This window comes from Euprymna scolopes, chromosome 36, assembly GCF_053919585.1.
Source record: "Euprymna scolopes isolate OS-2025 chromosome 36, ASM5391958v1, whole genome shotgun sequence".
NCBI classification, from domain to species: domain Eukaryota; kingdom Metazoa; phylum Mollusca; class Cephalopoda; order Sepiida; family Sepiolidae; genus Euprymna; species Euprymna scolopes.
The window spans coordinates 61,689,080-61,715,239 of NC_136517.1; the positions used below are offsets into that span (position 1 = coordinate 61,689,080).

A 26,160-nucleotide genomic window follows, 5' to 3' on the forward strand; every position below is an offset into this window, starting at 1 on the left:
TTAAGAAATCAACTTCAAACTAACCAATCTCTGGACCAGTCTTTATTTATCCCTCTTTTGTCAAGTCCATTTTTATCACTTTTTCCCAGGTTTTTCTTTGCCTTTTTCCATAAAAAGGACCAGCAACCGAAATTGTTCTACACCTACTGATCCAATAATTCACATCCATTCTTTCAACATGGCCATACCACTAAAATCTCCTCTTCTGAACACGATGCAAATTTAATCTTTCTTTAAGGTCATCGGAACTAAGCCTGCCTTTAATACACATCACACAGCCCTTGTATCATTCTTATATCATTTCTTTTCATTCCATGCAATGCATGTCTTCAACTCTCACTAATTAGGTTTTATTCTATACATCACACTTTGTACACATGCTCTGTGCTCGAATGGTATTAGCATTTGTTAATGTCCACACAATTTTTTATTACCTCTGAATGCCTTTCCATGAATTTATATCAACTGAAGAAAAGGTAACTCTTATCAGGCAACAGAAGAACATATCCTTCCTTCTTTTATAGCAAAAGTAAAGCTGTCTGGCTCCACTATGTTTCCTTTTGAATTTTACTAATCTCTTCAAAGGAAACAATGGTAAAAAAATTCTAGTGAAGAATTGCTGTAGCAGATTGAAAAAGAGTGACTTATGTTTTCTGTTACCCAAAAGGGAAAATAAAAGCTTTCTTACCTCAAAGCAAGCAACATCGGTAAGGACCAACTATTGAAGAATAAAAAATATGATCTGCTTTTGTTTTTTGAATAATACACAAAGTGGCCAATCACTGAAGACACTAAAAATGGTTTGAAGTGGAACATAGTCTGTTACATTTCAAATAGTGATTTGCCCAAATAATATTCATTATAGAATAAGAATGTCTCTTCTAGATGTGGTTTCAATTATCCAGAGTCATACCAGACTGTCCTCTGTACTGATTATCTTGCTTTCCAGAGTTAAACCAGAATCTCTCCTCTGTACTGCTTTTCTGGCCTTCCAGATTTATGGGGTAGAACTGTCCTTTGCACTGGTTTTCTGGCCTTCCAAAGTTGTACTAGATCATGTCCTTTGCACTGGTTTTCTGGCACTCCAGAGTTGTATCAGACCCTGTCATCGACACTAGTATCCTGGCCTTCCAGAATTGTGCAGAATCTGTCCTCTGTACTGGTTTTCTGGCTTTCCAGAGTTGTACAAGAATCTTTCCTCTGCACTGGTTTTCTGGCTTTCCAGAGTTGTTCCAGAATCTGTCCTCTGTACTGGTTTTCTGGCTTTTCAGAGTTGTACCAGACCCTGTCCTCTACACTGGTTTTTGGCCTTCCAGAATTGAATGAGAATCTTTCCTCTGCATAGGTTTTCTGGCCTTCCATAGTTGTTCACAAGAATCTGTCCTCTACACCTGTTTTCTCGCCTTCCAGAGTTATACAAGAATCTGTACCGGTGTTATGGACTTCCCGATTTGTGCCAGACCCTGTTTTCTACACTGGTTTTCTGATCTTACAGAATTATGTATCAGAATCTGTTCTGTGCACTGTTTATATGGCTTTCCAGAGTTGTAACAGACTCTGTCCTCTGCACTAGTATTCTGGCCATCCAGAGTTGTACCAGAATCTCTCCTCTGCACTGGCTATCTCATCTTCCAGAGTTGTACTCCGCACTGGTTTTCTGGCCTTTCAGAGTTGTACCAGATCCTGTCCTCGACACTAGTACTCTGGCCTTCCAGAGTTGTACCAGAATCTGTCCACTGTACTGTTTGTTTTTGCTTTCTAGAGTTGTAGAGGAATCTGTCCTCTGTACTGGTTTTTGGGCCTTCCAGAGTTGTACCAGAATCTCTCCTGTGTACTGGTTTTCTGGCCTTCCAGAGTTATACTGGACCCTGTCCTCTGCACTGGTTTTCTAGCCTTCCAGATTTGTACCAGACCCGGTCCTTGACACTAGTATTCTGGCCTTACAGAGTTGTACCAGAATCTGTTCTTTGCACTGTTTTTATGGCCTGGTGTTGTTCCAGAATCTGTCCTCTTCACTGGTTTTCTTTCCTTCCAGTGTTGTACCAGACCATCCTCTGCATGTGTTTTCTGGCTTTCAAGAGATGTACTAGAATCTCTCTTTGGCACTAGTTTTCTTGCCTTCCAGAGTTGTACCAGACTGTCTTCTGCACTAGTTTTCTGACCTTCCAGTTGTACCAGAATCTCTCCTCTGCACTGGTTTTCTGCCCTTCCAGAGTTGTACTAGACCCTGTCCTCTGCACTGGTTTTCTGCCCTTCCAGAGTTATGTGGTAGAATCTATCATTTGCACTGGTTATCTGGCCTCCCAATGTTGTACCAGACCATTATTCTATCCATCACACTTCATACACATGCCTTATGGACTTGGTAGACAGTGATAATTCTCAACAGAAATTCTATAATTTTATTTCATCCACTCTTAACTCTTGCAATGATATCTGCAATTTCTCCACTCTGTGCTCGAATGGTATTAGAATTTGTTAATGTCCATACATTTTTTATTACTTCTGAATGCCTTTCAATGAATCTATATCAACTGAAGAAAATGTAACTCTTATCAGGCAACAGAAGAACATAACCTTCCTTTTATAGCAAACGAAAAGCTGTCTGGCTCCACTATGTTTCCCTTTGAATTTACTAATCTCTTCAAAAGAAACAATGGTTAAAAATTCTAGTGAAGAATCTCTTCTCTGCACTGGTTTTCTGGCCTTCCAGAGTTGTACTAGCCCCTGTCCTTGACACTAATATTCTGGCATTCTACAGTTGTACAAGAATCTGTCCTCTGTACTGGTTTTCTGGCTTTCCAGAGTTGTACCAGATCCTGTACTCTTCACTAGTTTTTGGCCTTCCAGAATTGCACCAAAATCTGTCCTCTGCACTGGTTTTCTGGCTTTACAGAGTTGTACCAGAATCTGTCATCTACACTGGTTTTCTGGCCTTCAAGATTTGTACAAGATCCTGTACTCTACACTGGTTTTCTGTCCTTCCAGAGTTGTACCAGAATTTATCCTCTGCACTGGGTTCCTGGCCTTCCAGAATTATACCAGAATCTGTCCTTTGTATTGGTTTTTAGCCTTCTAGAGTTGTACAAGACTATAATCTGCACTGGTTTTCTGACCTTCAAGAGTTGTGTTGCAGAATCTGTTTTCTGTTGTTTACCAGAGTTGTACCAGACTCTTCACTAGTATTCTGACAATCCAGAGTTGTGTGACAAAATCTTTCCTTTGCATTAGCATCCTGGCCTTCCAGTTTTACCAGATCCAATCCTCTACACTTGTTTTCTGACCTTCCAGAGTTATACAAGACTGTCCTCAAGAGTTGTGTTGCAGAATCTGTCATCTCAACTGGATTTCTAACCTTCCAGAGTTTTACCAGAATCTCTCCTAAGCACTGTTTTTTGGCCTTCCTGAGTTGTGCTAAACCCTGTTCTCTGCACTTGCATTCTGACCATCCAGAGTTGTGTAGCAAAATCTTTCATTTGCACTGGTTTTCAGGCCTTCTGGAGTTTTACCAGATCCTGTTCTCTATACTAGTTTTCTGGCCTTCCAGAGTTGTGTAGCAGAATCTGTCGTTTGAACTGGTTGCAAACATTTTCTGTCTTTCCAGAGTTGTCCTAGAATCTCTCCTCTGCACTAGTTTTCCGGCCTTCCAAAGTAGTGCCAGACCATGTCCTCTGCTCTGGTTTGCCAGCCTTCCAGAGTTGTACAAGATACAGTCCCCTCCACTAGTTTTCTGGCCATCCCTGTCCTATACAATTAGTTTCCAGGTCTTCAAGAGTTATACCAGAATCTGTCCTCTGCACTAGTTTTCTGACTGTCCTGAGTTTTACTAGACTGTCTTCTGCACTAGTTTCTGACTTTCCAGAATTGATCCAGACTCTCTCCTTTGCACTGGTTTTCTGGCCTCCCAGAGTTGTACCAGGATCTGTTCTTTGCACCGGCTTTCTAGCTGTCAAGAGCTGTACATGCCCCTATCCTCTGCACTGGTTTTCTGGCCTCCCAAAGTTGTATCAGACCGTGTCTTTTGCACTGGTTTCTGGCTTTCCAGTGTTGTACAGCAATCTGGCTTCTGCACTTGTTTTCTAGCCTTCCAGAGTTTTACCAGATCCTGTCCTCTGCATTTGTTTTCAAGCTTTCCAGAGTTGTGCAGCAATATTTCTCCTCTAAACTGATTTGTTCTCTGCACTGGTTTTCTGGCCTTCCAGAATTGTACAAGAATCTGTCCTTTGCACTGTTTTTATGGTCTTCATGAGTTGTACTAGAATCTCTTCCCTGCACTGGTTTTCTGGCTTTCCAAAGTTATTCCAGAACCTGTCCTCTCCACTGGATTTCTGGCTTTACAAAGTTGTATCAGACCCTGTCCTCTGCACTGGTGTTCTGGTTTTTCAGAGTTGTACAGGAATCAAGCCTCTATACTGGTTTTCCAGTCTTTCAAAGCTGTACCAGAATCATGCCTCTGCACTGGTTTCTTGAATGTCCTGATTTGTACAAGATTGTTCCCTGCACTGATTTTATGGCTTTCCAGAATTGTACCAGAATTTGTCCTTTGCATTGGTTTTTTGGCATTCAAGAATTGTACCAGAATCTGTCCTCTACACTGGTTTTATGGCTGTCCTGAATTGTACCAAACTGTTCTCTAAACTGTTTTTATGGTCTTCTAAAGTTGTACAAAAAATCTGTCATCTGTACTAGGTTTTTGGCTTTCCAGAGTTGTACCAGACACTATCCTCTGCACTGATTTTTTGGCCCTCAATAAGTGTACCAGAATCTGTCCTCTTCACTGGTTTTCTGGCTTTCCAGAGTTGTACCAGACCCTTCACAGTTTTTCTGGCTGTTGTGAGTTTTACCAGAATCTGTCCTCTGCACTGGTTTTCTGGTTTTCCAGATTTATCCTCTGCACTGGCTTACTGGTTTCCAAATTTGTACCAGACTGTCATCTACACTGACTTTATGGTTTTCCAGAGTTGTGTACCAGAATCTGTTCTCTGCACTGTTTTTTAGCTTTCCAGAGTTTTATCAGACCCTGTCATCTGCATTGGTTTTCAAGCTTTCCTGAATTGTATTGCAGAATCTGATCTCTACACTAATATTCTGGCCTTCCAGAGTTGCACTAGACACTTTCCTCTGCACTGGTTTTCTGGGCTTGCAGAGTTGTACCAGAATCTGTCCTCTGCACTGGTTTTCTGAATGTCCTCTGCATTGGTTTTCTGGCCTTCAAGAATTGTACCAGAATTTGTCCTCTGCACCGGTTTTCTGGAATTCCAGAGTTGTACAAGAATCTGTCCTTTGCATTGGTTTTGTGGCATTCAAGAGTTGTACCAGAATCTGTCCTCTGCACTGGTTTTATGGCTGTATTGAATTGTACCAAACTGTTCTCTGCACTGTTTTTATGACTTTCTAGAGTTGTATCAGACCCTGTCCTCTACATTGAATTTCTGGCGTTCCAGATTTGTACTGGACTCTGTCCATTACACCATTTCCTGGCCTTCCAAAGTTGTACCAGACTATCCTCTACACTGGTTTTATGGCTTTCCAGTGTTGTGTCAGACCACGTCTTCTACATGCACTGGTTTTCTGGCTTTCCAGAGTTGTACCAGACCCTCTCCTCTGCACTGGTTTTCTGGCTTTCCAGAGTTGTACCAGACCCTGTCCTCTGCACTGGTTTTCTGGCTTTCCAGAGTTATACCAGACCCTGTCCTCTGCACTGGTTTTCTGGCCTTCCAGATTTGTACCAGACTATGTCTTCTGCATGCACTGGTTTTCTGGCCTTCCAGAGTTGTACCAGACCCTCTCCTCTGCACTGGTTTTCTGGCTTTCCAGAGTTGTACCAGACCCTGTCCTCTGCACTGGTTTTCTGGCCTTCCAGATTTGTACCAGACCATGTCTTCTGCACTGGTTTTCTAGCTTTTCAGATTTGTGCAACAAAATCTCTCCTCTAAACTGGTCTTCTGGTTTCGAGAGTTGTACCAGAATCTGTATTTTGGACTGTTTATTTATAGTTGTGCTATTTCTGGTGGTTTAGTTAGGAAATAGTTTGAGGTTCACGCCACAATTAATCGCAGTGTGTCTTGTTGTCATGGTTCTTGGTCAGATTCTTAAATTGTCTCATGCATCATCTTTATCTTTTTGGGACAAATTAATGACAAGAATGATTAAGGGTTCAGATCTTTTATTTCTGCTGGACTCAAAAACTCTGGAGCAGGTCATTTAATTGGGGAATTAAAGGAAGAAAATAAAATCAATCCTTTAAGAGGAGACTTATCGAGATAATACAAAGCTCAACAAAATTGCATTGGATCTTATTTAGAAATAAAGAAGGAAAATGAAGGTATAAAAACTATATAGTAATATATATAGATTTATTCATTTATTCAATAATGGTGTAAATCATTGAGGGGTGCTGGGTAAGTGAAGACGCTTTATATCATGGTATTTCGAAGCTTAATGTTTTTTCATGAAAGGAGTGGAGAAGATGCTAGGTAACATAATAGGGAGGTGACGTCTAGCGATAGTTTCATTAGGAATGAAACAAATTGTTGAGGCTGTTTGGGGGAACTATAATGGTTTCTGTGATATAAGAGGAGTATAGTTTGTAATATGTAATGCATGTATGTATATAGCATATCTGTCATAGTAGGTTTAATGTATGTGAATAGTGTGTGTTTAAATTGTAAGGGGGAATAGAGGGTAGGTTTGGCTTAATTAAACATGTGACTATGTCTTGTACGGTATGGAAGAGGTTTACATGAAATAAGGGATTTATGCTATATTTTTGGCATACTTTTTTAGAGGGCGTGACTGAGATTATAACAATGCTTAAACGAAATATACGTTATTAGGAGTAATAGTAGGCAGGTTAACGTGAAGGTTGACTTATACAGGGTGCATCGTATAAAGATTTTTATTGAGTAAGCTGGACAATAAACGGAGTAACGGGATAAAAATACTAAGGTTCGATTATCACAGATTCACTATTTCACGGATTTTTCAATATATCAATACCGCAGATTTCCACCATGAATGATAAAAACCGTGATAATCGAAACTGTATTTATATACAGAACTGAACTGTAATATTGTACTGTACAACCTAACAAGTGTTACAATCTTTCTATTACCATTAATATAATAAACGGTGAGCTCTAAACATTATTAGTAAATGGTGGGTTCTAAACATTACATATATTGGTTTTAAACAACCCATAAACAATTAAATAAACTAAAAATTCAAGGGAATACTGTATATTAATATATAGTTTTTATACCTTAATTTTCCTTCCTTATTTACTTTATATAACAGTACTTTGGGGTAATTGTGCCAAATCTGGGGGATAAGTGCGGCAACTAAAAAAAAAAGTGCTCTTTATATGTGTGGTTGCCAAAAAAGCACTTTTAGCTAGTTGATGCAATTACCCTGGACTTGGTGCAATAACCCCAAAGTATATAATATATATATATATATATATATATATATATATATATATATAACCAACCCACTATTTGGTGAGGTTGACTGGTCAGGAAGGACTACTTGTCACATCTTCTGTCAAAGGAGAGAGAGACTGCCTCAGTTCTTATGCACATAATCACATAACATCTCACTATTCTCTCTTTTTACCATTGCATTGCATAATATCGGATTTGTAACAATGATTCTTGCCCTAATAAATAAATGCATATCAAACTCAAAAGGAAATTCAATAATGATAAAGAAAAAACAAAAAATTGACACTTACCAGGGCGGCTACCCGACATGGGGAAATACACTTGCAAGTGTTGCTCATAGAAATGAACATCTTTCTCCAAAAAGAGACAAAATATCACTCTGTCAACCTAAAACAAAATCCAGTCAAATGTTAATTAGAACCAAAATAAATAAATAATGATGGCATAAATAGGTTTTCTTCTCAGCCTTTTGGCTAGAAGCAAAGTGTAGTATCTGTTCTAATATTGCACTTCATTTTTTTCTGTCCTCGCTCAGTAAAGGAGGGATCCTTCTAGACCAAGACAATTTTTATTTTTGTCCCAGTCCAGAGTGCTCTTGTGAGAGCAAATTAATTTTCTCCACATTAGAAACTGACCTTGTGTTTAACTTTGCCCTTGTGGAGGAGTAAGTAAATAGGGGCATCCACAGCAAAAACTCATTTTCTGCCACAAACTTTCCCTTCTTATATGTGTCTAGCATCAAGTGTAATTTCTCTGAACAGAGCTTCTTTCCAAAACCTTCCAGTCTGTGAAACAGATTACCACAGTACTGCTTTCCTGCAAACCACACTTCACATCCAATATCAAGAAATATTTGTTCCTATTTACTCGACTTCCATGAGAGCAAACTTAGTCACAAGGTCATTGTTTTTGATGTTGAGAAAAAGGCACTTTGGATGAAAGAAAAAGTAAAATATCTCAGTCAAAAAGGATTTCTCCTCCTTTAAAGAACGGGTACTGCAATTTGAATTATTTGCAAAAAATATTTTTTTAAATTTACATTTTAAACAAATTAGGCACAAGGCAATTCGAAAGTTACTATAAGTAAATAATGTTTATTTTACTTTTAGCTGGAAGCATCAATCACCATAATACCACTTTTACAACAGGAGCGCTCATACTTCAATTTTCCAAATAGTTTTTTAAAAAAATTATTGAAAATAAATAACACTATTTATATTCGATCCCAAAGGCCAATAAATCTCTTGTGATAAAACGTTGTATAAGTAATCGAACGTTTTTCATTCAATTTATTATTTTCAGTTTTCTCATAATACTCATTAATATTCACGTGACAATCCATCTTGTTAACACTTAGCTTTAAGTGATGTTTGGTCTTAATAATTGGTGACTTAATAGTAGAAAAAATGTGATAGAAAAGTAAATATTAAGGGTAACAATTGGGATGGGGAATTAGTTTAATCATAAATTTACTGGCAAAGACAAAACTCTTAAATTATAAAAATAAAAATCCTTTTGTTAAAAAATTAGTAAGAAACAATTGTGATAGGAATTAGTCAATATTGATAAATAGACAAATGGAGAAAAGAAAAGAGACAAACAGGTACAGCAGTCTATGTTAAGCAGGCACACAACAAAATAACATAGTTCACGTGTAACACACACACAAATATGTACATAAGCCAATACAGAAATTCAAGTAGTAATCTAGTTACTAATGCAACAATAAACTGACAATGAGAATTTGGTTATTGTGTTCAATCACCAATAAGTAAATGGCCATTTTTATGAAAATATTCATTCAACAACAACAACAACAATATATATTTAAATCCCACAAAATACATGCTAAAATATTGCTCAGTTTTGAGGATTGATTTATGTTTGAAAAAAAATTCCATTATTATTAAATTAGTCATAATTTTCAACTCATAAAATAACTAATCTTTTGTTAACTTACTATTACTTTCACCCTCTCTCACTGTGTGCCATTTTATGCCCTGCTTTTATTCTATATAGCATCTCTCACCAATATGTAAAGACAGCAAAATTAAAACAGTTTCCAATGTTTACTCATTCATTTATTTATTTTTTATAATCACTTATGTTTTAATTCATGTTCTGAAACGTGCCGAAAATCAGAAATCTATAACTTCATATCAAAGCTTTAATTATTTTGTTTAGATAATGTTTTAAGCTCTATTTATAAAGTCCAAATAGCTCAATTATTAGGTTGGTACAAAACAATATCGTTTCCTCACATGTTACTTTTATATATGACTAGCGAGGGGTACCCGGCATTGCCCGGGTGTTTGTAGGTGTGTGTGAAAAAAAAAACGAAGAAAAACAGGTGCCCGTGAAAAAAAACACGAAGTCTTGACGACGCGCAGTTGGAAAATAGTAAAGTGTGATAAAAAACTGGTGCGCGTTTTTGATTGACGTGACGGCGATAGGTATTCAGCAGTTTGCATTTTCTGCAGGACAGCTTAAAAATCGGTTTGTTTGTTTTTAAAAACCCGCTCCCTGTTTATTAGGGGGAGCGTCTCATCTCGAAATGAAAGCTACCGTCTGATATGACGATGAAGTCGACATTGACCAAACATTACTTAGCTCTCTAGAGACCACTGGCTTTCGGCCTGTGATTAGAGTCGAGTTTCGCTTTTTGTTTATACCGAAAACCGAATGTAACGCGTGCCGATGCGGGAAATGTGGAATAATTAACGTTTGAAAGTCAATAAAATTAAATAGACAGGCGAGCTCCATGGTTAAGTGTGAGATATTACAATTTATAGATGATATAAAAAGTTTTAAGAAGTTGTGAAGCGAGCGAGCGCTTCTCTGAAAGAAGCCTTTTGTGGACATCAAGGAAAAGCGTACGTACATACATACATACATACATTTTCGCTTTTATATATATATAGATTTCTGAATTAATAGTCATGTTATCATTTTGAAGAACATTTTTCGCTCTATCGAATCATGTTATCCGTTACCGTTCACAGGGGAAGAGAGAGAGCGTCAAAAAAATATATTTTTATATCACAAGTGATGGCACGGTCCTGAACAAATTCGTCCACGCAATCCCGAACAATACCACTGAATTGACATGTCATGCCACTGAACAATATCAATCGACACACATTCTCAAGCAACATCGTCGACTGACATGACATGCCACCAAACAATATCGCCAAATCAACACGCCACTGAACATTATAGGTGAATCGATACGCCACGCTCCAAAGCAACACCAAATAATCTGATCGAATCGACACACCACGATACGAAATGCAGTAATGCAGGACACATTATCAGAGCAAGATTTTTTAACCGCTCCCCCCTCCCCCCGAATGATTTATTGGCTTGTTTTTTATAGCCATTGGGCAAAACTAAATCGTCGCTTTGGGGTAAGATGGATGTAGTTCATTAGTGGACTTGATTTGCAATTGAAAGGTCTTGGGTTCAGTTTTTGCCGCAGGTAGACAGGACTCACACGCTTGTGCATTTCTGTGCATGCTTGACACAATCTTTTAATTCATTTTTTTGCAGGGTTTTTGACAATATGGACAAAATTAAAAGACAGCTCATGATATCAATATTGCGTTTAGCTCAGGGACCACTAACAAGCATGTGACACAATGGTGGTTCAAGAAATTTTGCAATGGTGATGAGAGCCTTGAAAATGAAGACATGCGCAGCTGGACGACTGCAGTTGATAAACATTTGAAAGCCTTAATTGAAGCCAATCCTTTCAAAACCGCACGAGAAGTTGTTGTTGAACTCGAGGTCGACACTCAACAGTCGTTCGCCATTTAAAGCAAATAGGGAAGTTAAAAAAAGTTGGATAAATAGGTGCTGTATAAATTGAGCGATAATCAAAAGATTGTCATTTTGAGATGTCTTCTATGCTCCTTCTGTGCAACACAAACAACCCATTTCCTGAGCAGATTGTGACGATGATGAGAAGTGGATCCCCTACAACAATCTGGGACGTTGGAAACTCCACAACACTTCCCGAAGCCGAAATTGCACCAAAAAAGGTTATGGTGACTGTTTGGTGGTCTGCGGCCAGTTTCATCCATCACAGCTTCTTGAATCGAGGTGAAACAATTACAGCATAGAAGTACTGCTGACAAATTGATGAAATGCACCAGAAGCTCCAGTGTATTGGGACCAATTCTCCTGCATTCGTCCGCATGTTGCTCAACTGACCCTACAGAAGCTGAACAAATTGGGCTACCAATTCTTACTTTTTCAAGTATCTCAACAACTTCCTGCGCAAAAAAACATTTCAAAAGCCGAGATGATGCTGAATCAGCCTTCAATGACTTTATCGCTTCCAGAACTCTGGATTTCTATGCTAATGAGATAAATAAACTTGTTTCTTATTGACAAAAATGTGTTGATTCTAATGGTCCTTATTTTGATTAATAAAGTTTATTATGGAAGGAGTTATGATCTTTTGAAGTTGAACGTCAAAAAAACATTATTTTTGCTCCAACCTAATAGTAGAACGTCATCCTGAATATCTCAAGGTTTCGTTTTCCAGTCATGGCATATGCTGTTAGGAATGTATGATGTTTATCTCTCTCACAAGGCAGGAAGATGTGAAACAAGGTCAGGAAAGTGGGATTTAAAAAGCCAATGTCCTAGAGGAAGATCACTTTGGCCTGCAAAAAATGCCTGGCCAGTCCAATCCAATCGGCATTTCCCACTAAGGGTATCTCAGGCAATTAACATTAATCTCACTCTTTCTCAATGGGTGAGAAAGCAAAGCCTAGTGTACCTTCTAGAACTCCACGTATAGACCATATGGACCACACAACAGAGAACATGCTATTTCAACAATGTTTTAGACTGATAGCTTTACAGCCATGGGAAAACCCCCGGTTAGAATTTTTTTTTTTTTTTTTTGCAATATTTTCCATTTCAAAAAGTAGTCAAGATTTACGATATTTTGAACTGAAACAAATTTTGCAAAGTATTTATTACATTTAAGACAAATTTTTTATTTATTACATTTAAGACAAATTTTTTATTTATTACATTTAAGACAAATTTTTTATTTATTACATTTAAGACAAATTTTTAGACAAAATCTGTTTATGTAAGATAGTTGTGTTTATGTAATCTGAATGAATAAATGCTATTTCTTGCACTGACGGTAAAGTCAGCATTTTTATATACTGCTTATGTATATGCAGTATCAATCGCAAGGTTAACTGATTTGCATATTGGTTTGGAAAAATAACATTTCATTAATTAACTATTATTTTTTATTCAACAATTGTTTCAATATCAAGTTCTCTCTGATTCTCTCTCCTCTGATGTGGAGCAAGTGGTACAATGGGGAAAGAGGTGGCTTGTTACTTTTAATGCATCTAAAACCAAGCTTTTATCTTTACATCATCAATGCTCTGATCCCCATCTGGCATCAATTGAAATGAATGGCTCTCGTCTTGGGGAGGCCTCATGTTTTGACAAGCTTCTGGGCTTGACCTTTACTCCTGATCTTAAATGGAACACATACATTAAATCCGTTGCCAAGGCTGCTGGAAAAATGGTGGGATCCTTCTATCGATCCAGTAGATCGATCACTGCTGATGCAATTCTCTATCTATATAACAGCCAGGTACGTCCAAAGATGGAGTACTGTTGCCACATTTGGGCAGGAGCTGCTAGAAAGGACTTATCCTGCCTTGATAGAGTTCAAAATAGACTTCGTAGCCTCGTAAAGGATGTCCTTTTCTCTTCCCTGCAACCTCTTTCTCACAGAAGAGATGTTGCGAGTTTGTCTCTGCTTTATCGTTATTTTCATGGCAAGTGCTCGGCTGAACTCCAATCTATGGTTCCCGCTCGCCAAACTTTCACAAGAAATACTCGTCTAGCAAAAAACACTATCAATAATTTCCCCCACTTTTTATCTGTGCCTAAACCTAAACGTAGATTCCATCAGCAAAGCTTCTTTCTTAGAACTGCACGCCTATGGAATCGTCTTCCGTTTTCCTGCTTTCCAGCTGACTACAATATGGTTGTCTTCAAGTCTAACATAAACAAATGAAATGTAATAAGTCCCCAGACGTACCTCTTCATCGTACAGTATATCGATACACTAAGGCTGACTGGGATAGCTTCCGTACATTTATATCTGATCTACCTCTGCATTCCATGTTTAAAAAGGATGTGTCCTCTATAGTATTAGACCTAACTGAATGGTTAATTGTAGGTATTGATCATTTCATACCCTCTAAAAGGTTTCAGCAAAAACCTAACAGCCAGCCATGGTTCTCTCCAGAATGTGCTGCTGCCATTGCGCACAGAAATCACTTTTTCCACTGCTTCAAACGTAATAGATGTATGGAAACTAAAGCCGTTTTCAGGACTGCCAGCAACCATTGTAAGAAAGTAATAAGGAACGCAAGAGAGTTGTATGCTCAATCTGTTAAGTCCAAAGTAGCTGAGCAGCGGCTTGGTTCCCACCAGTTTTGGCAAATAGCAAACAGAATCCTGAACAGAAGCGTGTGCTCCATCCCAACTATTATCAATGGACCTGAGGTAATCTCGTCAGCATCAGACAAAGCCAAACTCTTTGTCAAGAACTTTGCAGCTAATTCTACCCTTTGCGACCAAGACCGCCAACCCCCAATATTTCCTCCTGTATCAGAAAACACGCTATGTGATATACGTATATCTGTACGTGATGTTGCCAAGCTAATCAAAAACCTTGATTCCAGTAAAGCAACTGGCCCTGATGGTATTCCAATTATAGTACTCAAAAAACTTCAACCTGAACTAGCGCCCATACTTACAAAACTGTTTAAACGTTGTCTTAAGGAGAATAGTTTCCCATCTCCCTGGAAAATCTCATCAGTATGCCCTGTATTTAAGAATTCAGGTGATCGCTCATCCCCCTCTCAGTACAGGCCAATAAGTCTCCTGTGCATCATGAGTAAGTTGCTAGAATCTGTGTTAAATACAGAAGTAATCAAACATCTCAACAAAAATAACCTTCTTAGTGACACTCAATATGGTTTCCGTTCTGCTAGATCTACAGCAGATGTCCTTACAGTTATATCGCATAGGATTAGCAAATCTCTCGACGGTGGCAATCTTTCTAGGGCAATTGCTCTTGACATATCTAAAGCCTTTGATAGGGTATGGCATAAAGGTTTACTTCATAAGATCGCTAGCTATGGTATAGCTGGAAAAGTCTTCTCAATTATTAAATCATTTCTTTCTGATAGGTTCATAAGAGTAGTAGTTGAGGGGCAAAAATCAGAAGCTCACAGTATTAATGCCGGTGTCCCTCAGGGATCCATCCTGGGCCCAACTCTTTTCCTGATCTACATTAATGATCTTCCAAATCATATCCTTACATCATTTGTAGACATTTATGCTGACGACACTACCATTTATGGTACCACATCTAAGACAGTAAACGAGCAAGTTCTCTCCAATTCTCTCTCCTCTGATCTTGAGCACGTAGTACAATGGGGAAAGGAGTGGCTGGTTACTTTTAATGCATCTAAAACCAAGCTTCTCTCTTTACATCATCAACATTCTAATCCACATTTGTCATCAATTGAAATGAATGGCTCTCGTCTTCAGGAGGCCTCAAGTTTTGACAAGCTTCTGGGCTTGACCATTACTCCTGATTTTAAATGGAACACGTATATCAAATCTGTTGCCAAGGCCGCTGGAAAAATGGTGGGATCTTTCTATCGATCCGGTAAATATCTCACTGCTGATGCTATTCTCTATCTATATAAGAGCCAGGTACGTCCAAGGATGGAATACTGTTGCCACATCTGGGCAGGAGCTGCTAGAAAGGACTTATCCTGCCTTGATAGAGTTCAAAATAGACTTCGTAGCCTCGTAGGAGATGTCCTTTTCTCCTCCTTGAAACCTCTATCTCACAGAAGAGATGTTGCGAGTTTGTCTCTGATGTATCGTTATTTTCATGGAAAGTGTTCGACTGAGCTTCAATCTATGGTCCCCCCTCGCCAAACTTTCACAAGAAACACTCGTCTAGCTGTAAACACTATCAATAATTTCCCCCACTCTTTATCTGTGCCTAAACCTAAACGTAGATTCCATGAACAAAGCTTCTTTCTTAGAACTGCACGCCTGTGGAATTGTCTTCCGTTTTCCTGCTTTCCGGCTGACTACAATATGGTTGTGTTCAAGTCTAAAGTAAATAAGTTCTTGATGAGCCGTTCCATATAAGTTATTAAATTTACCAAATTTTCATTACTAATGATTACTATATTGACCAACTTCTACTGTACACTCTTTAACCCTTATCCTTGAGTGGCCTCTGGGCCTTGATAATGTGGTGATGCCTTTGTAAAAAAAAAAAAAAAAAAAAAAAAGTTTTTGAAGAGCCGTTCCATATAAGTTAACAAATTTACCGAATTTCCATTACTAACGATTACTATATTGTCCAATTTCTACTGTACACTCTGTAACCTTTATCCTCGAGTAGTCTCTTGGCCTTGATAAGTGGTGATGCCTATTCAAAAAAAAAAAAAAATTTATGTAGCAAATAGTTCAGTGTCACAATATTGCTTTATTCTCTCAATAAATATTTAACATTTGTGTTCAAATGCTTCTTACTTTAGGAGGACCAGCTTGGTTTTTGACAAGTTGTGATCTATTTTTTTGTTAATGTTTATCCATTTATAGGAAATACATGAGAAAGATTTTGTTTTATTGTTTACAACAAAATTGCAAACGTTTATTATTTTATATCAATATTTCAAGTAGTAAACTTCATGATTGCTGCATTGAAAATGCATAATATAGAAACTGCAAGAATTTTAATATTGACGGTGTACACAAACTAATTTGAAAAAAAAAAAAGATGTTTTGTAAGGGAAAATGTATTCAGACTAAGAGTTTTCTTAACACGAATAAATATTTTCAGAAGAAAAACTGATGTTCAATAAAATATATGCAAGAAAAAAATAGGCTAATCAGAATCAAGTATGTCAGATGGATTAATATTTGAATCTGACTTTCAAAATTCGGCAAAAGATCTTTATGTTTCATTTGATTTTATATTAATTTTAGGAATATCTATATAATTTTAAAGGAATAAAAAAGAAAAAAAAAAAAGGAATAAAAGTTGATTGCTGTTAATAGAAAGAATATACTCATCACTGAAACTTTGTTATGTGGTATACTTTTCTCTAATTACATCGTATTCAATATAACAATGTGTATGCTGCTAAATCTTTTTAATATAGTAGAACTTTTTTTCAACAACATGGTTTTCAATATCGTTCTTGTGTTACACGTTGAGACCCCTACATAAATAGCGATTAAGTTAGCTAGTGTGAATTTTAACAAGGGTCATATTTAGTGCGTATCAGGATAACCTTAATCTGCAAACAAAATCGTTCTCAGAGACGAGTGATGTAAAGTTGTGGTGACAACGTAAGTCACGATTATTTCCATCACTCAATCAAGGTTCTCGCTCAGCACATTCACCAAACATTTCGTGTTCACTATCACTTACCTTTTCATGATTCTCTTTCAGCCAGTAATTTACAATTCCTGCCACAACTTCAGCTGCTTTATCATTTGGGTAACCTATGCAAAAAACAAAATATAAATATTTTCAGAAGAAAAACCGATATGAAATAAAATAAATTTGTGCAAAATACATAGGCTAGTAATAATGAGAGGATCCTATACGTCTACGATAAAGCCAACATATGATCGTGCATAAAGTATTGTTGCTGTATAGCTACCACTAGTTTCTCATTCTTAGGTAGTGTTCAAAAGAGAGTCTCAAATATAATAAGTCTCAGCCAAGCTTCAGCCTCTGTTCCATCGCCGCAATGTTGTATCTTTGCCTGTTCTACAAGTATTTTAATGGAATGTGCTCTGATGAACTCATAGCACTTGTTCCTCCTCAATGTACATATTTCTGACCAACACGACAAACTGCAAAATTCTACCCTTCACTATTGAGGTCCTAGATGCAGGAAAGCCTTCTACTCTAATGGCTTTTTTTCCTCAGACTGCTTCCTGTTTTCTGCTTCCTTGACTGTACTAACCTACAGAAGTTTAAATTTAATGTGAACAGACATAACACTGCTCATTTCCTCACATAATTCTCTTGTAAACATAGTCGTAAATAGTAGTCCTGTGGCAATGTGCCTTGTTTGAAGTAAACAAGAGTAAAAATAAATAACAAAAGATTGCCATTCAGGAAAAAAAAAAAAACTATGTAATACTCTATGTTTAAAAAAGAAATAAATAAAATCTGACGGGAAATAAGATTATTTTTTCATTTTAAGGACATGAATATTTACCAAAGATTCCAGTTGAAATGCAAGGAAATGCCTGGAAAAAATAAATAAAAATATTAGTTTTAGTTGGAATTTTACAAAATCTGCAACAAGTAAAAATATTTTCATTATTATGGATTTGAAATTTTGTGGCATATCAATGTTTTTTTTATTCTTTCCAATACATGAAAAATTGGTAATTTATTATATAAAAGGCATTTGTCTGTGTATATGTGTGTTTGTTCAGCTAAAAGTCAAAAACTATAAAACAAACAGCAACAAAGTTGGTATATTTTTGATCAGCAATACATGTAAAAAATTTAAAACATTATTCATTCTCTGAGCTCAACCGGTCCAGGTTTTGTCAGATGGGGTCAATTTTTCAGCCATTTTATTTACTAATTTTGGAAAGAATATACTGATTCATTCCTTGTGGAATCATAAAATAAATGAGAGTTGTTTGTATGTATGTATGTTCAACTATGGAGGAATAGGTGGAGGAAAAAGATAACAATATAAGAGAGAAAGATAAAGAGATAGAAGTTTAATAGAAATATATCACATTTTTGCTCCGGGCAATGCCAGATAGCCTTATTAGTATTCATAGAAATATCAATCTATATCAGAAACCGTATACAGGTTGTTTGGATAATCGATAACGTAACTTTTCAATGCGCAAACGAGCCTCTTTGCGTGGAGGTTGTTTTCTCTTCCATTGACCAACACAGAAAAGATGAAGCATAAGAAGGGAATTTAATGACACAATTATAGCAGAATTAAATTTTTAAAATCCTATTAATATATGTACTTGGTAAAAGAAACAAAGGAATAAAGCATAGTATCTGTTCTAATACGACACTTCATCTTTATGCTCACAGTCAGGGAAATAGAAATCCTTATCGACTGAGAAAATTTTTATCTCAATCCAGAATGCCTCCTTTTGAAGAACTGGATTTTTCCCCTCATCAAAAATCGACTGTGTCTTACTCTACCCTTGTGGGGAACAAAGCAAATAAGAACATATGACATAGTGTTACAAATAAAAATAAAATTGAAACCAAAATTGAACATGACACACCTGGAGATGGTCAGAGTTTATTTCAACTGAAATGTTGTGAAAATACCATCCAAGATGAGAAACACTGAATAATCCAAATAACACACAAAATATATGTAGAGTTAAAGTATAATATAAATATGAATAATAATAATAATGAAGAAAACTGATATTAAAAAATAATGATAAAACATAGTCCTTCTACATCATGTCTCGCCCCCCCCCTTTCTTTCTCTAATAATTATTTATATAGTTGGTTGCTTGCTTTATTTAACAAGCATATTGACTTTCATTGGGTCATTTAATGCTGAAGATCGTTTTGATTTGTTTTATTTATTTGTTTCAGTGTGTTTATTTAGTTTTTTTTTTTTTCTTTTTGGATGGGGACAAGGTTATTTGTTTTAATTGAAAGTTTTTTGAAAGGGCATGTTATATTCTTAGGTATAGTTTGATCTCTCAGAAATGAGAGAATGTTGTCTGTGCGGGTGTTTTTAAATGTCTTTCATATTGTTGGATTTTAGGTGGCGTTTTCTCGCGGTAACATAGATATGTTTTATTGTGCAGGTCTTCTGACATGTTAGGCATTGTAGTGGTTTCTCTTGCCTGTAGGCATTTCTGATATGTTAGGCATTGTAGTGGTTTCTCTTGCATGTAGGAGTGAGTAAGGTTTGTGTGGCCAATGTGTGTTCTGGGTATGACAACTTGTTCTTTTCTTGATTTTTTTGTTGGGATGGTCCCCATTCTCCCAAGGTGGGTTTAATTTGGACGAGCTTGTTATTTGTGTTACTATTCCAGTGCTGTTGCCATTTTGCATAGAACAGTTTATTGGTTTTGTATTTCAAGTCTGTGTAAGGAATATTGATGGTTTCAGGGTTTCGGTTTAAAGCTGATTTGGCTGCTAAGTCTACTCTTTCATTTCCTTTCACTCCGACATGACTTGGAATCCAGCACATGATCACCTCTTTGTGGGTAGTCATCGAGTTTAATCTGTCCAATAGTTTGGTGATTAGTGGTTCTCGAGCTTTACATTATTCAATGATGATAGAGGTCCTGGACATGACCTCAAACTATATCCAGTGGTGAGGCCCTAGCTTGTGGGCTTTGGGGAGTGTGGAGCCACCCTTTAATTATCATTGCTCCCAGATTCACTCTAACCCGGAGTTGTAGTACCTGTTAGGGTCCCAACTATGGGTTAAATAGAAACCGACATGAAAACAACAAATATATTCTATTAAAAAAATTTTTCTTCAAAATCTTTGGATTCGGCATTAAATAATCCGAAAAGGGTTGATATGCCGTAAAACAAAAACAACCAACCAACCAAATCAATGATGATAGAACAGAGAACGAATCTGAAAAAATTATAAAAATTTCTTCTTTCTGTTCAGATGTTGAGAGCAAGGTCGATAGTGCAGACTTCTGCAGTGAAAATAGAGCTTTCAGCTGGTGTGCCTTCTGGTGGGTTGCTCCATTTAGAACAGCAATGCATGCTGTCCTGTTGTGGTCCTTAGAGCCATCTGTGTAGATGTACAGATGATCAGTGTAATCTAGGAGTATGTCATGGAATTTTTCTTGGTAGGTGTTAGTGTTAGGGTGGATTTTTGCTTTGAAGAGTTTACTTAATTCGAGGATCACTTTAGGTTTTTTGAATATCCAAGGTGGGATTTCCAATAGGATATGTTCGTAGATATTTATCTCTGGTTCCTGTAGAATTGTTTTCATTCTTAGGCTGAAGGGTTTTATAGCTTTTTCTTTTGCTTCGAATAGTTCATTGTATCTTGGATGGAATGTGACATTGTATGCAGGATTTAATGTAGTAATTTGTGGCTCTTTATAACAGCTGGTATCTCAATCGCCTCTGCATATAGACTTTCCACTGGGGACGTCCTGAAGGCTCGATTGCTAGTCTCAGCCCCCCATGGTAGATCGGGTTTAGTGTCTTTAAGTCCTTCTAGCTGATGGATAAATACAACATCCATAGTCAAGTTTTGATCTGATGAATAACCTGTATAGCTTCAGAAGGTTTTTTTTTGTTCTGCACCCCATTCTGTGTGGGCTATAGCATGCAGCATCTGCAGGCTTTTATTGCAGTTTGTTTTCAGGTGGCGAATGAATGTCAGTCTTTTATCAAATGTCAAACCTAAGAATTTATATTCATCTACAATGGGAATTTCTGTATAAGTTTCAAACAAGGGTTGTTACGGAGTTTCCTCATTTGGCAGAAGTGTACGCATTTGGTTTTTGTTTCAGAGAATTTATATCTATTTTCTATAGTCCACTTGTTTAATTTATTTAGGCATTGTTGGAGTTTGCGCTCTATGATATGTATATATTTTGACCTGCAATATATTAGGTTATCCACATATAGAGATCCGTCAACACTGGGAGTTAGGCATTTTGTTATGTTGTTTATTTTAACGCTAACCAAGGTACAGATGGTATACTCCCTTGGGCAACTCCCTCTTCTTGGATGTTGGTGTCCGAGTAGGTTGACCCAATGCAGACTTTAAATTTGCATTCTGATAAGAAGCCCTTTATGAACTGTGGTAGTCTGCTTTTTAGATTGAGGTCATTAAGATCTCTCATTATTCCAAATTTTCAGGTAGAGTCATAGGCTTTCTCTAAGTCAAAGAAAATTGCTGAGAAGTGTTTTTTCCTTATAAATGCTTCTCTTACAGCTGTTTCTAGGCAAATCAGGTGATCAATTGTACTTCTTTTGTTACGGAAGCCGCACAGTAGGTTAGAGATAATGTTGTTGGATTCTAAATACCACACTAGTCTGTCATTAACTATTCTAAATACCACACTAGTCTGTCATTAACTATTCTAAATACCACACTAGTCTGTCATTAACTATTCTAAATACCACACTAGTCTGTCATTAACTATTCTTTCCATTGTTTTACACCAGCAGCTGGTTAGTGAAATTGGTCTATAGTTTTGCAGGTTTGCGTTTTCTTTTCCTGGTTTGGGGATTGCTATTATTGTGATCAATCTTCATATATCTGGGAATTCGACTTCTGTCCATATTTTGTTAAAAATTCTTAATAGGAGTTTTAGTGTTTTGGTAGATAGTTGTTTCAGGAATTTGTAGTGAATTTCATTTGGTCCAACGGTGGTGTTATGGCATCTTTCGGTTGCATCTTCTAGTTCAGTTAGTGAAAGGAGTTTATTATAGTTTTCAAGGTTTTTTGATTTGAAGTTGAGTTTATATTTCTCTGCATTTTGTTTGATTGTTGTAAATTTTGTACTGTAGTTTTGGGAGAATGTTTCAGCTAGTAAGTCTATATTCTTTTTATCAGTTATGCTAGAGTTATTTTTGACGGGGTGTTTAATTGGCGTGGTTTGTTGTTCACCTGTAATTTTTCTAATCATCTTCCATGATTACTCTTAGTTCAGTGAAGGAATTCAGTTTGCTGACATAATTTTGCTAACATTCTTTTTTTGCTGTTTTTTTTATAGCTCAGTTTTGTTTGTATTCTATAAGATTTGGAGTAGTAGGTTTCTGGAATTTTTTACACGAGCTTTCCATAGTTTGATAGCTTTTTGCCATTTAGTGTTAAACCAGGGTCTGTTGTGTTTATTGGTTGTTGAGGTTTTTGGGATGCACTCATTTGCTATTTCTATTAAAAAGTAAAAGCTTCTACCGTGTCATGGTTAGTTTCAGTATGGTTCAACCTAGTTTTGCATTTTTCCTTGAACATTTGCCAGTTGGCCTTGTTTAGGTTTCATTGTGGATGTTTTTGGCTATTAGGTTCAGAGGTTTCAATTGCTGCCACAGGTATTGTCATGTACATTCCAAATGAAGTCCTGATATATTGTGGGGTCACACATGTTTATGTCAATGGTGGAGTGATTTCCATTAGTTAGATTGACATATGTAAGTGAACTGTCATTAAGCAGGCATATATCATTTTCGTTGATGATCTCTTCTAAAAGTCATCTAATAGGATGAAGGGTTAGGCAGTTGATCGATCAGTTTTTTTTTATTCATTTTTGTCTATATCTTCATTTGGCGGGATGTATATATAGAACATACAGTTTTTTTGCGTAGAGTGGCCTTGATGGCAATTGTTTGGATATGTGGGGTGTGTCGTTTCAGATCAGAATCGATACTCCCCCTTGTTGCATGATAAGAGCTGTCCCCTTTTCATGTAAGTATAAAAATAGGGAATTAGTTAAATGTAAATATGAAATAGAGTAGACGAAATTCGAACCTTGTAATTTAGGTTTAGAAATATATGACGAGAGAGAATTAGAAAATGGAATGTAAAAACAAACCATTGTTTAGCTTAGAGATAAAACAGTTTTAAGAAAAGGAATGTGCATTTGTCAATTCTGTTATGAAATTGAATTGAGGAATGCAACTATATGATAATTTAATAAACATGTTTTTAACATATTGGAAATATAGGTTACTGGAAATATACGTTAAAATTCCTTTTGTAAACAAAGGAAAATGTTTTGGACACGCATTTTCAGAACACGTGAAAGAAGACATGTTTTAACATGGGTATGACGTCATGGAAAATTGGAAGTTCTCGATATAGTTAGAAACTTTAGAGTTAAGCAGGGAGAGTCCAGAGATGGACAGTCGAACGTCTGGAAGCGAGACGGTCACCTTTGAAACATAGAATGTAAAACTTTGAATTCCTGACTAAGAAAACCACCGACCGGTCCATGGAAATAAACGCATCATGTGTTTTTATAAACGTTGTCTTTGTGTTGTAATTCTACCAAAAGGTAAAGTGAAATTGTCATTATATGTCTCATATATCCTGTGTTTTAAAATGTCTTCACATACACAATGTCTCTACATCTCATATCTACAATGTGAACACTAAGACTGTCTCAACACTGTCTCCTCACTCTAAGAGCTTCTACTACACTTCTAAGTATGAACATTTTATATATATGAATCTCTTCATAACACGAACACAGAACGCAACATCTCTCTTAATAAGACTTTCTAAGATTCACTTTTAATAAGACTTCCTAACAACGAACAATAACAACAACAACAAGAATAATAATAATGAAACCTCTATATAACACCCCTGAGGTTCTGCTTTTAGAATTATAGGTGTAATTGAATGTTTGGAAGTTCTTGATGTTGATGTTGTCATGTTTCAAAAAGGTTTCTTGAAAGCAGATTATTGTAGATTGTTTCTGTGTTATTAATAGTTGTAGTTCATTCATATTTGCTTTCAAACCACGGCAGTTCTAGTGGATTATTTTTTTACCCAAGGTTGGTAGTTTGGTTTTAAGCTTTGTCCTATGGTAGTTTTTGTTTGTTTCTCTAGTAAGAACAGAGATTCTAGAAGAGGGAGAGGTGATTTGGTTTGTTTTATATATATATACATATATATATATATATATATATATATATATATACTAGCATTTCAGCCCGGCGTTGCTCGGGTGTTTGGAGGTGTATGTTGAGCAAAAAAAAGCAGTCATTTTTTTAAACTTTTACCCCTATTATGACCCCTTAAAATTTATTGTTTAGGGCTCAAATAAAGTTATTAAGTTAGATCCATGTCCAAGGAATCTATATCTAAAATTTCACGTGTTTAGACTCAAAATTGTCGGAGGAGTTTGGTAGAGTTCTCAAAGGTCAAATCGTTGAACTTTGACCCCTTAATCGCCAAATTTCTGTCCGAAAACCAATCACATCGATTTTCCCAAATAGCAGTACCCTGTATATCAAATTTCGAGTCTTTAGACTAAAAATTGACAGAGTTATTGCGTATGGAAATGTACACAGACACACACACACAGACACGTTCACTTTTATATATATATATATATATATATATATATATATATATATATATACATGTACGTATGCTTAAATGACATACTTTGTTGTTGTTTTTTTAGTTATGTGTGTCTGATCTTTGTTTCTCCACATCCATTCCCTCACATTTGTTTTGTGTTTTGACTCTTGATCTGTTTATCTTACTTTCTATTTCCTTATTGGGTCAGGTTTTGTGGGGTTCTTTTGGAACCTGGGTTTTTTTGTTTTTTTTTCCATAAGAGGGGTTGTTTCTATAGATGGTATCGTTTCTTGAGATTTTATGGATTTTTTGGGGTTGGGTTTTAGTTTGGGAGCTTTGTTCTGTTTTGGTTATAATCTTTGTTATATAGTCTTTGCTTTCTGTGAGGATTTGTTTCATAGTTTGTTTGTTTTTTAATCTTCCATTAGTTCTTTCATTTCATTGAGTAGTTTTGTGAAGACTTCGATTTTGATGTTGGAAGAATTTGTTTTCGTTGTATTATTATTTAGTCCAGAGGTAGACTGTACATTTATTTTTGTTGTTGTTGTTGTTTTGTGTTTTGTGTTTTTGCAAGGTTACGAGCTTCTTGAAAAGTAATGTTTTTTGTGTATTTTATTTTAAGAACTTTTTTTTTCTATTTTTGCCATTCCGTTGAATTTGCGTTATGGTCTTGATGGCAGTTAACGCACTTTGGTTCGTTTTGACAGTCATTGTGCATCTCATGCAGATTTGGGGTTGTGTACACCGATTGCTATGGTGTCTGTATCGTTGCCAATTATGACACCTGAGTGAATTTGGGATATAAACTTCAGTATTTATTTTTTCATATCCTATTTTTACATTGTTAGAGATTTGGTTAGTGCCAAATGTTAGGATGTATGTATTTATGTTGATGGTTTCACTGGTTCTTTTTTTTATTTGAATTCTTTTGACGTCAATGACATTTTGTTTTTTTTAGATTGTTTTTTTACTTCTTCTAAGGGGCACAGTGATAGTGCAGGACTCCTAATCACAGCTTTGCTAGTATTCAATGTTTTATGGGGGTAGGTTTTGATTTTTCGATCGTCAAAGTGTTTCCATTTGGAGATTTCCGTTGTTTGTTTCTGGATTGTTATTTCTATCAGTAATGTGCTGTTTTTTAGTTTTTTTTTTTACTGTTTTTGGCTTGATTTTGTCTGATACGATTTTTTCTATTTTGAATGGAGACATATAAGTCATTGGTTCTACTTCGATTGCTTCTATAACAATGTATGTAGAGAAAGTTTGGTTTTTGTTTTCGGCTTCTGAGTCTGTAATTTCACAGTGCTTTTTTTTTTTTTTTTGAGGCTTGTTGTAGGCCATATTGGAAGTCTATTGATTTTTCATCTCTCGTGCTCTCTACCCACCTTAGAGCCCTATATGGGAGCTGTTGGAGAGGAAACCCATTTGCCCTAACAACAACAGGGATACAGGAAGGTTATATTCTTCTCACTGGTGGATCTAAGCACCTTTATTTCGTCCATTTTCAGTAAAAGTTTATTTAGAACCTCTTTTTAGTAAGAATATCAGTTTTCCAGTCATGTTAGATCCATTTGTCCAGCAA

General features: G+C 36.4%; 1 protein-coding gene across 8 annotated transcripts in view; it reads right to left on the reverse strand.

The window, feature by feature from the left end:
- Positions 1-26,160, reverse strand: part of LOC145260533 (uncharacterized) — a 194,512-nt gene that overhangs the window by 82,907 nt on the left and 85,445 nt on the right. For 5 of the 8 annotated variants that reach the window (XR_013864313.1, XR_013864314.1, XR_013864318.1 and 2 more), the window contains exons 7-9: positions 17,766-17,796; positions 16,964-17,037; positions 7,734-7,830 (exon numbers count right to left, since the gene is read on the reverse strand). Coding sequence is in view for 2 of the 8 variants with exons in the window: in XM_080118738.1 (XP_079974864.1) it covers positions 7,734-7,830; positions 16,964-17,037; positions 17,766-17,796 (202 nt within the window). In the remaining 6 variants the exon portion in view is untranslated. Of the gene's footprint in view, positions 1-688; positions 719-7,733; positions 7,831-16,963; positions 17,038-17,765; positions 17,797-26,160 lie in introns of all 8 variants that reach the window. The other 3 variants (XR_013864315.1, XR_013864316.1, XR_013864317.1) reach the window with 1 other exon arrangement.